We start from the raw sequence: 13,928 nt of genomic DNA on the forward strand, positions 1-13,928 counted from the left end.
GCGGTACCTTGTCGGCACTCTCTTCTCTCACCCGTGTCACCGCTGGCCGTCATGACGTGCTCCCGACTTCCTTGCAGGTTTAGAATGAGAGACCTCATATTGTCGAACAGACGGGACTTGACACCCACGTGGGAAATTCCACATGACCCGACATGTTACAAAGTCGTGGGCGGACCTGGCGTGGTTTTTCTCAACATGTTACTACTCTCGTCAGCAAACCCATGATCCTAGGGAGGGACTCCACTGTTGGGCGACAAACTCTCTTATGGACCCAGCTCGTGTATACTTGGGCTGACAAAGGCCGGGTCACGATCTGTGAGGGGACTCGTGGGATTTGTCGATTCAAGGGCAAGATTGTTCATGACCCCGTCTTGCCTGATTCATTCAGCAGCATACATCACGATCACATCGCCAACTGTTGTATAACTGATGATTTATAGAAAAGTAACGCCCTTCTCTAAAACACGAGACGGCATCAGGTCCAGTGATGCCACTCAAGGCCGTCTCGATACTGGTAACCGACCTGTGGCCCCTCGGCATCGATCAGATACCCGTCCTCGCAGCGGTCGAAGCTGACCTTGACCTGCTGCTCGTAAAACCCATCAAACTTGTCCTTCAGGGCGTCCTTCAGGCTCGCTACGTCGCCATCTGGATGGAGGATCTTCCAGGGCTCGATACACGACTCTCCTTTGCACGACTTGAGAACCAGCATCAGAGCGTCAAGTCGGTCTATGACCTGACGGGTACTCTTTCCTAACAGTGACACGTCTGCCGTCACGTCATCATCCTCAGGGAAGAGGTTGTGCAGCTGTCCTGGATCCGCCTGTGGAGTTTATCAGCCTCAACTCCAGGCCTCAACGAGACTTCCCCGCCAGACGTACCTTGAGATCGTAGAGCTCGTGTTCATTGCTGCACCAAGCCGAGTAGTATAGATCATAGTCCTCATGCGCTATCCTAACCCCCTTGTACGTGTTATTGGGCATGAGAATCTGTCCCTTTCCATCTGTGATGATCTCGTCAGCGGCCGGAAACGACGGAGAAAAGGGGGCTGAGGGGGGAGAGGAGACAAGCATACCAAAACCGCCGATCTCTCCCTCGGCGAGAGCTATCCCCCAATACTCGACGGCGACGTGCTCGTGGCGCCTCGTCCCCGGGCCGGGCAGCACCGGGATGGGCGTCCCGTCAAAGTCACTGCGGAGACGCGCACCAGCGAGCTTGAGCAGCGTCGGGGCGAGGTCGATGTGAGTCGTCACGGCCGTCTCCACGGCGCCAGCGGCAACGCCTGGGCCCCGGACGAAAAGGGGCACGCGAATGTCCTCGTCGAAGCCGCACTCCTTGCCGGGAGGCAGCCTGTGCTGGCCAAGGTGGAACCCGTTGTCGGAGCTGTACACGACGTACGTGTCTTCGAGGAGACCAGCTGAGTCCAGCTGGTGGATGACCTGCTCCACGATCTCGTCGACTCCCTGCAGAGCCTGGAGGCGAGCGCGGTAGTAGTCGTCCAGGTACGAGACGGCCGTCTCGTTGAGCTGGGACAGCTGGCGGATCCAGCTCACACCGCTGGGCTTGGGGAAATGTGAGCAGGTTTTCTTCCCCTGAAGATGAGAGGTCACATACCGAGTCGGGGTTAAAGTTTGCCGTTCGAGGGATCTTAACTCCTTCAAAGAGGTGGGAGTGTCTCTCGGCCGGGATCGGGATGGTCATGGTTGGAGGACCACTGCCCCGGTTGACATCAATATTCGAATGCGGCGCAACAGGCGCAATAGCGACAAAGAAGGGCTTATCTGAGTTAATCGCCTCTTCAAGCAGCTCATGTGCATACTCGGAAATCAGGTCCAAAGTGTGAGTTCCATGATGCTGCACCGGAGGCTCACTGTTACGCTGGTAGATGGGGTTCAGGTACGAGTACGTGCCCGGGTCGAGCAGAAAGTTTGTTCCAGTCCAGCCAGCGGGGAAAGGTGCGTTGTAGTTGTTGATTGTGTGTGCGTTGAATAGCTTTCCTGTGTAATATGTGTTGTATCCGGCTTCTTGTAGCCAGATGGGGAGGTAGTTTTCATTGAGGCCTTGAGAGACAAACTTGGGGAACCCGCCTACAAAGTCAGCAACCCTATACTTCCAATCTGCACGAGTTCAGTGGCAACTTACCATAGGGTGGGCTCACGTCTGTGACATTGGTGTTGTGCGGCTGCTTCCCCGTCCACAGCGAAACACGCGAAGGACAACAAATAGCCGTGGTCGTAAAGTGATTAACAAACGCCGTTCCCTCGTCTATGACGTGCTTCTTTAGACGCGGCATGTAAGCCACCGAGTCGAGGACCGCATCTTGGTCGTCGGTGAGGATGAAGACAATATTCTTTTTGGGCGCGTTGTCGAGGACTATCTGGTCTTGCTGGGCAAGTGCTGTTTCCGAGAGGAGGAGTGAGCTGGCTAGGCAGATTGGCTTTAGCCAGGTTGAGTACCGCATGCTGGGCGGTGTTGCGGTTGCTTGTCGGTGTTGCTATTGGTGTTGTTGCTTTTGTTGTTGTTGATTCAGGTATCTGCAGCTGAGTTGCTAGCTGCAGCAACTCAATCACCTCGAACGTTCTTGACCTCGTTCAATCCCATAAATATCCATGCAATTGACAAGATCTTTTCTCTACCTAAATCTTCAGAAGCTGATTTTAAAGAAACATCTCGGCTCATCGCAAAATTCCCATGAGGCTTTTGATGTCGCGCAATCCAGGGCTCCCGATTGCGTCAATGTTAGCGTCTCTGCGTGAGGTGCCACTGAATTACTAACAGTGCCGTTGCATGGGTCAGGCGGAGTCTCGCAAATACCCCCACAATCCCGAAAGGCGGGAGATGCATAGTTTCGTTTTTAGATGATATTATCGAGAGAATTGTGTCACTAGATACGAATGCGTACTAACATGACACATGTTATGTGCAACTCTGTGTTCAATGATGTGAATTGCTTCGGCAAGTGAGGTAGGTGCTTGCGTGCCATGATGAGGTGCTTGGCTTGATCACAGTAGGTAGTCTGAACAATGTGAAGTCAATAATGAAAGAAAGTATCCGGATGGATAATTATGAACCTCGAATACAAAGACAATTAATTTGATCTCTGCCTTGAATTTGAGGTCATAGTGATACAGAACAAAGCAAACACTGTTCTGCGCACCAAGAGAGTGGCGAATACCCTCCAATTCCGACTCGCTCTTGTGCCCTACATTGGCAAGTGAGGAAGATGGGCGATCCGAGATTCATATCGTCCATGCTGGAATTAATTCCCAAATACTGGTCGCCTCTCTCCGGGGAGTATGGTGTTTGCATCCTCCACAGCAATGACTATTCTACCCAGATTGATCACTCAGAAGTAAAGTCTCGGAGCCTAACGCAGGAACCAACGTATCCGTCAATCACGCCAGGATTCCATTGGATCTCAAGTATGGGGGTCTAAAACTGAATCAGGAGCTCAAATTGGTTCTATCTGGAGATCTAATCTCCTCGCGGATAGAGGTGATAGCCGCTAGTCACAGTCTCAAGAGTGTTCGGGTGCCTATAGAAGTAGTAGACCTATCTCTATTCAACACTTCTCATGGCCATAAGGATCAGAATGCCTCATTTGAAACGGTGCATCCTAATTCTTGAAACAACATCGCTGTTGTCGCTGTCTATAGGTGGTTGTTAATGAACAAAAGGTGAGCCAGCGTTGAAACATCCTCCCTATGTCAATCACCCACAAGTACCAGTACGCACTATCAGAATAAGCATCACTGCAACTCTACAGGTTAAGCATATCTCACCTCTCAAACAAGGTTATGACTCAGTCTGTTCAAATCCAGGGTCCAAAACGTCTTGTCTACGTTCGCCACACAACATGAACCCCCAAGACCGCCTCTCCCGACAAGCCACATCAAATCCTCCCACACAAAATGAACAAAAACTGCAACATGAATCACTTCAATTCCTTTTTTGTATAGACTTAGATCTCTTCCTCTCCTCTCGTTGGTGGCTTCCCCTGTCGGTTTCGAATACGACCAGAAATGATTGGCTCTCGTGCTCCCAAGATCAAACACCACCACACCCAAGACTGTAACCACAGCCGCAATTGGGACTGATGCGGTGAAACGGGTGTTTCTTGGTTCTGGGGTTTTTCTCGTTGGTCGTCATGTGCTTTCGCGACGCGCTCGACGCGGGGGGCTGAGGGCCAGTGGTTGTCGGCGCAACGCAGGCCGTTGAAGTTGTTGATAGATATAAAGACGCGGGAGCATACACTTGACTAGAATCAGAACATCTTCTTCAGCGTGTGTTTTTTCAACTATTTATTTACAATATCTTCAGCTTGCATTCACTTTGGTTCTTTCGTTTGAACAAATCGTCAACTCGCGCCTCTCACTCATACTACACTCACTCAACACAACACAACACCAACACTCTTTACTCAACACATCCATCATGTCCAACATCATCGCCTGGCTGGTCCCGACGGCGCGCAACTCCACCGCCGACAAGGCAACCCACCTCCCCTCCAACATCTCCCGCACCGTCCTCACAACCTCATCTCAAATCCTCACCTCACGTCTCCCAAACCTTCTCACCAGCCGTCCTCCCCGCGCCATCCAGCTCACATTCGACGCGGCCCCAAAGCGTCCTGGCTCCTTCGTCCTCGGTACAGACCCAGCATCCTGCGATGTTGTTCTCCCGCCGATGGAGGGTATTGACGCGCGACACTGCGAGTTGAGCTTTGACGCGGAGGGAAGACTGGTTCTCAATGACTTTTCTGAGAGAGGAACGCAGGTCTGGTATGACTGGGAGAGCAACGGCGATCAGACAGACTACACATGGATCCTGAGCTCAGGCTCTCAACACGGATTCCCGAGTACAGTGCAGCGCATCACAGTGGACATCCAAGGCGTGAGGTTCCAGATCGTTGTAAACGACCACTCAGACGACTGGGACGCGTACCACGAAAAGGTGGACGAGTTCCTGCAGCAGCCCGCATGGACCGAAGGACTCTCAGCAGGTTGGGATAGGGGATCCGTCTCACCGGTAGCGCCGCTGTTCTCGACGGTACCGCTGTTTCAACACATCTTTGTCAAGGCGTTGGGCGAGGAGCCCGTCGGGGAGGTATACCTTTGGAATCTGGCACGGCCGTGGGAGCCCATGGTGAAGGCGGCGGCTTGATATACCCTTTGAGGGACTTTTTGGCGTTTCGGGAATATTATCTTGTCTATACGAATAGTTTTCTTTGTCTTTGGGTCATGTTTGTAACAAATCTTTCAGCGATAGGAAACGCCTCTCAAGGCTGGTGGTAACAGAGTTCATCATTAAAGCAAGGTATCACAACTCCTGGCTCCTTCTTAGTCCCATCCCATGCTTTTAATCCTCGCTCACCGCCAGCACCTCTCTCTTCTCCTCCTCGTTGTCCTGCGTCTGCTCCTCCTCGTCCACAGCGAAGCGCGTCATGCTGAACTCGGGCGCGCGTCTCCTCTGTCGCCTCTGACCGCCCTTCTTGCCCTTGCGCATCTTGGCAGTCTCGGCCTCCTCGGCCACGACGGCCTTCTCACCCTGTTTGTCCAGCATGGTGCCCTCCAGACTGAGGTAGCTGGTCTCACCGCTGGTGCCGACGTCAAAGTTGCGTATCCGGAAGCGGATCTTGCCCTTGATCTTCTCGCCGCTGCCGTCGGCCCAGAAGCCGGTGCTGTGGATCTGACGAACAACACCGTGGTCGTCGGCGGTGATAACCGAGGCCGTCTCCTCAAAACCCTGAGCCTCGGGGGACTCGTTAGGAACCCACTTCCAGTCGGGCGGAAGACGACGCGCCTCGATCGACGCGTTGAACTTGCCAAAGCAGACGACGCCAATGTGTCCCTCGGTCTGAAGGTTGACGCTACCCTCCATCCAGGCACCGCGGCTAGGCACAAAGAGATCGACATCGGCCGTGATCCAGCCGAAACCAACAGCAGCCTCGTCCTTGGACATGACGGTTGTCGGAGTCTCGTCATCCATAGCCGCACCATTCCTGCCAGGCTTCTCACCAAAGGCGACATTCTTGTAGTCCAGCAGCACACCGCGCAGCGAGGGCACGTACTTGTTCTGGAGGTGCCGTAGGTGCTGGTACTGGCAGTTCGTCACGGGCTGCGCCCAGCCAATGGGGTAGAGAGGCTCGTAGAGGGACACGGTCTGGGTGAAGAAGGGGAATTGAGGGTTCGCGGGGATGTCGGGCGGCTGGTGGATGTTGGACTTGGATTTGGGCCTGGCAGGGATCGCGAAGTCGACGTCCATAGCATCAGGATCGGGCGAGGCATCCTCTTCGGGCTCAGCTGCCTCGGGCTCGGGTTCGGGCTGGTGGTCCTTCTTGTGCTTCTTCTTATGCTTCTTCTTCTTCTCTCCGTCAGCTACGACAGAGGTGTCTGCCTCCTCGACAGGGGCCGTGACCTCGTTGTCATGATGCTTTTTCTTCTTGTGCTTCTTTTCCGACTTGGGCTCTTCCACGGCAGCAGACTCGCTCTCGGCTGGCGCAACAACCTCCTCGGCGTGCTTATCCTTCTTGCTCTTCTTCTTCTTCTTCTCCGCCTTCAGGTCACCAGTGACAACCTCCGGCGCAGGAAGATCTGCCGGGGCGACGCTCTTGGACTTTTTGTGCTTTCGTTCAGTGTCGACGGGTGCGTCTTCCTCTCGCGCGCGTTTCTTTTCCTTCTTGGACTTCTTCTCCGCCTTGGCGACTGCGTGGTCGATTGGCGCCATTGCGTCGGTGGTTGTCGTGGTGCTGGGAGTCGTAAGGTGTTGCAGACGGTTCGAGTGGGAAATTTTTTAGTCCCGTTTCCTTATCGATTATCGCCGGGCAAGGGTTCACCGAAACCACCGAGTCCGGAGGTGGGGCTTCACCGAGGTGGAGTTGAAGTGGCCTACCCTATACCCATGACCTGTAAATCCAGTGCATAAAAGTATGCGGAGCAAATCACCAATGGACAATGGGTTTGGAGCTCTTACACGAATGGATCCCTCCCACAGTCTGTATTCAGCCCATTGAGCCCTCTTGCTTCCCGCTATGAGTTCATTTCGCGTCATTATAGCGACCCGTTGCCAACCTCATCACTATCTTCCACCAAACTCCCCCACAAGTCTTCACACCAGTACACCATTCACGGGATTTCCGAACCATTTACATCAGATGTGAAGAACAAACTTGACAGGACACCACAAAACTTCATACCTGTCTACAAGGGAAAAATCACCCTGCCCAGCCCAGGACACAATGGCATGATCACGGAGCAACAGCTCAGTGTTAGGGGTCTTCTCTCCAATGGCCTGACTCAACGATGATGTTGGGGTAGTAGATTGTGCGAATGACAGTCACCTAAAGACATCGAGAGCGTCTACGAGGATGGGCTTAGAACCGTGATCAACACACTCGAGCCGATCACGAAGTTTCCTCGCTCTAGCCCCCAGACTACAGAGACTGACAATGTCGACCAGAGTCTTGTCCCAGTCTATGATCCAAAACGCGAGGCCCACATGGAAACAGAGACGATCCCTTCGCTCATCGAGCACAGGCGATCTTGCTTCCCCGGATCGTTACCAGTGGAGTCGATATCCATGAGTTCCCTTGGAGCTTCGGACCGTCCCTTCAAACACCGGATCACTGATCAATCGAGACGATCGTGAACCGGATGCCTCATTACCCCAGAAGTGAAGGCTTAGGGTGAGTGCAGATCTTGGTGATGATCTGGAGGGTATACTGGTGGCCGAGTTTGACAGATGCCATTGTGTTGGGGAACTCAACATCGAGAGGAGCGACGAGGGGCAGCGGACATGAACGAAAACTCGGAGAACTGCGAGAGAGTTCCGTCGCACGCGCGGAACGGAAAATGAACCGACTGAGCCTTCGGAGAAGCCATACTGACATGAATCGTCTCACTTGCATGAAGGAGGAATTTTCGTGGATCCAAGACAGAGTTCCAAAGACCATCAACTACTGCTAGAAGCTCAACATGGAAGGTCAACGAACTCTCAAAACTCCGCCCATCGGGGCTGTGGACACGCAATCCACATGGCGAGAGCATTATCAACTGAGTGTAGTAGTCAGCTCCGCGCGAATATCGCAGCCGAAAAGGCAACTGACTCGAAGCCATCAAGACCGAACGAAGGCAAGGTCATGTGGAGCCCTAAACTATCAAGCCTGCATAATCAAGTTTCCTGCAGAACCGTAACGAAAACCAAAGCATGGCGTTGTTCTCAATGGCGTATTAGACGGCGCGTGTGACGGCGTCTGTGACGGTCGGTCAAGGTGCAGGCAACGGAATGAATGTTGAACAGGTGCGCACACCGGCAAGAAGTCCCGGTAAGGGGGAGAATGGAGAGCGTTTGAAACTCTATTTCGATAGAGACTCAGAGTTCTTCTGGAAGACACCAGGAAGGGAGGCAAAACCGTTTGTTTCTAGGCAATGTCATTGTCAACGTCTGATGGAGGGTTGCCAGCCATGTGGTGATGCGTCAGTTTGGGGCAGTCTCAGGTCTATTCTGGTCAATAAAGCCGACTTTTACAGGCTTTGAATCAGAGGCTTTCTCCTGATCCACGAAAGAAGCTTCAAAGGAAAAACTGCCAGAAACGCCATGTGGTGTTGACTGTCAATGGCGGTGCCTCTTCCGCCCTCAAAGGCTTGAAAGGAGCTCAGGGGATCCGCTCGCCAAGGTTCAGCCACCGCTAAAAACCCCCGACCCCGACCCCGAGATCCAATGAGAATCGGCGGGAAGAGTTTTCTCCCTTCCTTCCGTCTTCTGACAAGGCACGGACACAGTGGATGGACCTGGAGGCTGGAAACTCTACTCCGATCTCCATGTGTGTGGGCACGTCAAGTTGAAAAGAAGTGTGAGTGGGTTTGGTTGAGAAGAGAACAAGAGCTCTGAGTGGGCATTGTAGGGTAACAGCAGCGAGAAAGGCCCCGAGGACGTCCAAAATCCACTAAATTGTTCTGCAAACCTTGATCCTGAGGCCATTGCCCTTCAACCAAAACCCACAGGGCACTGCCTCAAGAGGCCAAGAAGCAAAAAAAAAAAAAAAAAAAAAAAAAATTGCGCACAGTATGAGACGGAAGAGGGAAAAGAGGAAAGAAAGAAATATCTCACCGACTCGGCAGAAGCGCGGAAGACGGGATAACGCCTTGGCTGACCGTGTGGACCAATTGGGCAAGGCAGGGTTGCAGCAACTAACATGGCCAGAGACGGCGGTTTGATGAAGCCGCCTTCTCACTTCTTTTTGCGAGGTGATGGGATGCCGAGACTTACATACAGGTAGAAGCGTCAGCTGGGCGGGAAGATGAGACAGCCTGTCTGCTGGCTACGTGGCGGGTTGCGAGGCGTGTTGTGTGAATCCCACCATCTCACATCCCTCTCTATTGACTGCACTTTCAGTAGGTTCCCGTCAATAGATGTCCAGTCCTTTGCCATGGCTTGATTGCGAGATGAGACAGATCCAGCCTCCGCAAATCGAAACAAGCTTATCGGCTTCCCGCGTCCACGCCCGCAACTTCGTGGCTGGGCGGCTCAAGGCATGGCATGGGCATCGTGAGATTCAGCCAGCTCAACAAAGCCCGCCTCGTTCGGTGTCCGGCGTGCTTGGCAGCGCCAGCGCTGTTTCTTGTTTCTTGTTGACAAACAAGCCAAGTATTGTTGCGCAGCCGACCGTCTCTGATTCCTCGCTGTTTTTCGCCCATCTCCGCCTAGGCCGTTTCCACTGATCCACCGTTCCACTGCATTCTCTTCTCGTGCCTGAGGCATCATCACCAGCCATCAGTGCGACCTCCGATTCCAGACGGTGCTGACGCTCCAGCTCGCATACAGTGTCAGATTCCTCCAAAGCAGGCTGTCAGGCAGCCATCCATGCCAATGCCAGGCAGTAAGAAAGACGACTCGGCGATCCTAGGACACGCGGTTGTTGGTCGCGTTGACTGTCGCGGGTCCGCAGACTGAAGAGTTTTCTCGTCCGTTTCCTCACCCGTTGACTACTGGCGTTTGCCCTTGGGAAAACGGAGTCCACGAATACAACGTCAACCCACTCTGCAACTTGAATCGACCGATCGATTCAACCGCCCGGCGATTAAGCAGCGGCTCTTGCAAGGGTCCCAACAATCTGTTTGCTGGTGTTTCCCCCTGGCGGCTGCCCAGGTGCTTCAGAAACATGGAGGCCACACAGAAGGGTCGGGATTGCCAGGCACAGGACAGGGAGGTTGACGGGAATCAGGTACAGCGTGGTATCGCCAGGCACAAGATGGCCCAACCGCCCAGTCAGAGGCCTGCTCACAGCACCTCCCCATCACCCCAACCCTGGCCCGTGGCGCTCCAGGCCCTTTGAGTGCGTGCGTCTGCCGCCGTGCTGGGCCCTGACTAACGCACCGTGCCTGGCAAAGAGGGATGGCAGCCCGGACTGGCCTAGTCAGATACAGGCCTAGTGAGTGAGCCATTTTCCTCTGCTAGGGGACGGTCGGCGCGTGGGTGGGAAGCCCTCCCGGCAGCCAGCAAGACGGAGGATGCCAGAGACAGGCAGGGTCGCCTGCCACTGGCTGCCCTTGGTCCTTGCACACCATCAGAAGCCTTTCATGACTCCATCAGGCTATGAGGATTTTCATCCGAAGCAGCTGCACCGTCCCATCCCTATCGGCAACGTGCCGAGCGGGTCCACGTCGCCTCCTCTTCCCACGAGTCTGCCCTTCTGTTTCCATGGCTTCCACGGCCAATCGAACAAATCGTCACTGCCCCTTTGACTAGTGACATGCTACCAGGGGTCGGCATCTCGAATCATGGAGCCGCCCTCCCTGACTCTGGAGCCTGACTCTGGGGTCCGAGAATCTGCCCTGCTCGACCTGGCAGTTCCACCCTTGCCCGCGGAGCGGTCACTCTCTCGGCGTCGTCCAAGTCGGCATTGGATCTGTTTCGCCTCGATGCGTGTGAGCTGTGCGTAGGTTCTTTGTCTCCGCCCTCGCAAACCTCTTCCATGGACCGTGGGCTGCTCACCCACACCCCCAGAGTCGATCTCATGTATATAAGGTCCATCACCTCCACCCCAGATGCACTCCCTTTCTTCTAGATCATCACCACAAGACATTCTCTCGTGATATTCCTTCCTTTCCAATCTTCTTCGTCACTCTCTCGGCTGGCCGTCGCCAAAAACAGACCTTGATCTGAGATCAGTCCTTTTACACAACTCACTTGTCCATTCCTTTATTCTCTCCGCCGTGCGTTGAGAAAGCAAGTCGAGCCAGTCTCCAACTATACCATTCAGCCAGTACAAAAGCTTTTTCACAAGACTTTTTACCAAACACCAAAACCAAACAGCCAAAATGTTTGCCAAGTTCACCGCCGTCCTCGCCGCCGCCTCGGCTACCCTGGTCGCTGCCAGCCCCATTGCTCCCCGTGGCTCCTCTGGCTCTGCCAGCGTCACTCCCCACGACCAGTACTCCAGCAGCATTGGTGTCCTGGGATGCAAGATCAACACCAACCGCGTTGCCTACTGGCCCGGTAGCGTCGACTGCAACAACATCTGCGTCAAGGTCTCCAACGAGGGACGCTCCGTCTACCTCCTCAAGATCGACTCCTCCGGTGGTGCCCACGACATCTCCTACGATGCCTGGAACTACCTCGGCTTCGGCAGCTCTGCCACCAAGGACCCTCACATGGGCGGTGGCATTGCCATGAACTACGAGTATGTCGACGCCTCCAACTGCAAGGACCTCATGGACGACGGAAAGCTGCCCCTCGCCGCCGCCAACAGCATGAACTACGTCGCCTCATGCCTCAGCGAGCCCAAGAGCTGGGTCGCCCAGAACTACGCCCTCTACAACATCAACGACCCCGTTTGCAAGCACGGTGTCGATGAGAAGTGCCACCTCAACCTTGCCGTCAGCAACCAGCCCCAGTGCCCCAGCGGTCTCGGTTCCGTCAAGGAGACCAACCTCAAGGTCGAGAACATCCTCTACGGCACTGGCAAGAAGGTCACTGCTCTGTAAAGGGACAAGACAGGATTGTTGTAACATTTTGGTCTCATTGAATGATGATCACAATAGAAGAAACCCGCCGCCCTGGTGAAAGCCAGGATGTGTGCCACTCGCTACGACCGATATGAAAATTTGGGAAGGATACACAGGATACAGGAAAAAAGAAGACTTTGTTTTTGTCATTTCATTCGCTTCATGTACATACTTTGATGGAAACAAGGTCAATACCATTCACATTACTTCACATGCACTTTCACTCTCTGCTTGAAACGTCACTCATGCGTGATAAGTCGTCTGTCGTTTTTTTCTTAGCGGCTTGGTGTAAGCAGGCTCTCAAGTTTACCCCTGTTCTCAGCCCTCCCCCTTACACCCCTGCCATCCTCCTCAGCCCTTTGCTTTTTGACGCTTCCCCCTCTTGAGGCCCTTTCGACTTTTTTTCACGAATCACACGAGAGCGGCCAGCCTGGGAGTTTCACCTCCTGTCGTTCTCCCAAGAGCTTGGTCCTTGCCAAACTCTTTTTTTCAGGAGCCTGGTCCAACGTTTGCGCTTAGGGGGGGTGGCTGGCCAATGAGGACATGCAGGACCAAGGATTCATGTGCAGTTAAGAATCGGCCACGAGGGAATTTGAAACGAAACGTTTAATTAAAAGATGTTTGTTTTCTGCCTTGGCCGAACCTTTTTTGCGAGTTGCTTTGTTGTCCATGCATGATCAGCGCTTGGCCTTGTGGAAAACTGATCTTGTGATGAGATGTGCTGGCTAGACTTGGCCCAACTTCAAACGCACAAAGAGCCTGACGGTCAAAGATGGCACGGGTAACCAACGAGAACAGACCACGCAGTTTTTCGAGATCTAGGGTTTTCGCTCAGAGTTTGTCCTGCCAAGATGTGAAACAGACTTGTCGGTTCGGCAAGGTTGGGGTAGCATCCCGGGAGGAACCTGAACCCATGTTTTTTTCCCGTGAGATCTGGCGGCCGGGCTGGGAAGGATGACGGGACAATTAAGATGAGACGGGGGAGAGGACAAAAAACGCCGCAAGCGCTTCGACACGGCGTCTAAATGTCGTCCAGGGGTTAGATGTGCTGTACCTGCGTCAAACAGGGCTGGGGGTGTCTCATCCCTTCTCTTGGGACGGGACGCCGCTGGGGTTGGGAGGTGTAACGTAGCGGTCAGGTGGTTCGGTGTCGGTTTCGAGGTGAGGTGATGGTGAGAAGGTTTAAACGGTGACTATGACCGTCTTGATGGTTCGTGAAACGGAGATGGGCCTTTGAACGGACGAGGGGGATGTGGTGCGATGTTGTGCAGTGGTGGGTTTCATGTCAAAGCTGTGTTGAGAGCTGTGTTCCTCACGGGTAGCACTCGATACTTTTTTGGCTCTTGTGAGAAGGGAAATTCTCGACTTGGCATGGAGCGATGTGATGACACTGAGTTTCTTGCGCTGTCGAGGCCCATGTCCGAGTTGTATGTTCCTTCATTGAGTATATATGACGCCGTCCAGCTTCGTCATGTCTAACGATCCATCACTGCGCCATGTTTCCTTGCTTTTGTCTCTTCATTAGACTATCGCAAGCCTTTTGGGCAGATATAAGATATGGTGTTGTGACTTGTGTATGGACAGCTTGTGGTGTAAGCTGCCAATTATTGTATCGTGAAATGGCCCAAAGAGGCAAGTCGAATGTATCGTCCGTCTTCAAAGCCTCCCACACAACACGGACCATCAAACTGGACAGGGACAACTCCGGTCGTATGTTGACCCCAAGTGGTATCTCAATGCTAGCATCTCCTCGCTTTACTACCATGACAAAGAAGAAGGGTTCATCATGTCGCGCTGTGTAATAAAACTCCAAAAATGCTTCAACTCTCAAATTTACCCTAGACATTCCCATCATTGATAATCAATATCCAACACCGAAGAAAATCCGCCTCTCATCGAGTCAGACGATTGGACGATTGGAAA

At 53.4% G+C, this 13,928-nt stretch overlaps 4 protein-coding genes across 4 annotated transcripts; 2 read left to right on the forward strand and 2 right to left on the reverse strand.

Annotated features, from left to right (window-relative positions):
- Positions 1–475: 475 nt before the first annotated feature.
- NCS54_01076900 (Arylsulfatase) lies at positions 476–2,461 on the reverse strand (the record flags this gene model as incomplete). The annotated part of the gene is made up of 4 exons (XM_053156065.1): positions 476–823; positions 882–1,562; positions 1,615–2,087; positions 2,143–2,461. The coding sequence occupies 4 exons, from the start codon at positions 2,459–2,461 to the stop codon at positions 476–478; spliced, it is 1,821 nt and encodes a 606-aa protein (XP_053012040.1).
- A 1,973-nt stretch (positions 2,462–4,434) lies between these two features.
- On the forward strand, positions 4,435–5,163 carry NCS54_01077000 (Hypothetical protein; the record flags this gene model as incomplete). The annotated part of the gene is made up of 1 exon (XM_053156066.1): positions 4,435–5,163. The coding sequence occupies one exon, from the start codon at positions 4,435–4,437 to the stop codon at positions 5,161–5,163; it is 729 nt and encodes a 242-aa protein (XP_053012041.1).
- A 195-nt stretch (positions 5,164–5,358) lies between these two features.
- NCS54_01077100 (RPA43-OB domain-containing protein) lies at positions 5,359–6,726 on the reverse strand (the record flags this gene model as incomplete). Its single annotated transcript, XM_053156067.1, has 1 exon — positions 5,359–6,726. The coding sequence occupies one exon, from the start codon at positions 6,724–6,726 to the stop codon at positions 5,359–5,361; it is 1,368 nt and encodes a 455-aa protein (XP_053012042.1).
- A 4,592-nt stretch (positions 6,727–11,318) lies between these two features.
- NCS54_01077200 (Hypothetical protein) lies at positions 11,319–11,984 on the forward strand (the record flags this gene model as incomplete). Its single annotated transcript, XM_053156068.1, has 1 exon — positions 11,319–11,984. The coding sequence occupies one exon, from the start codon at positions 11,319–11,321 to the stop codon at positions 11,982–11,984; it is 666 nt and encodes a 221-aa protein (XP_053012043.1).
- Between the last annotated feature and the right edge of the window lie 1,944 nt (positions 11,985–13,928).

Source organism: Fusarium falciforme, chromosome 8 (assembly GCF_026873545.1).
Source record: "Fusarium falciforme chromosome 8, complete sequence".
NCBI lineage: Eukaryota > Fungi > Ascomycota > Sordariomycetes > Hypocreales > Nectriaceae > Fusarium > Fusarium falciforme.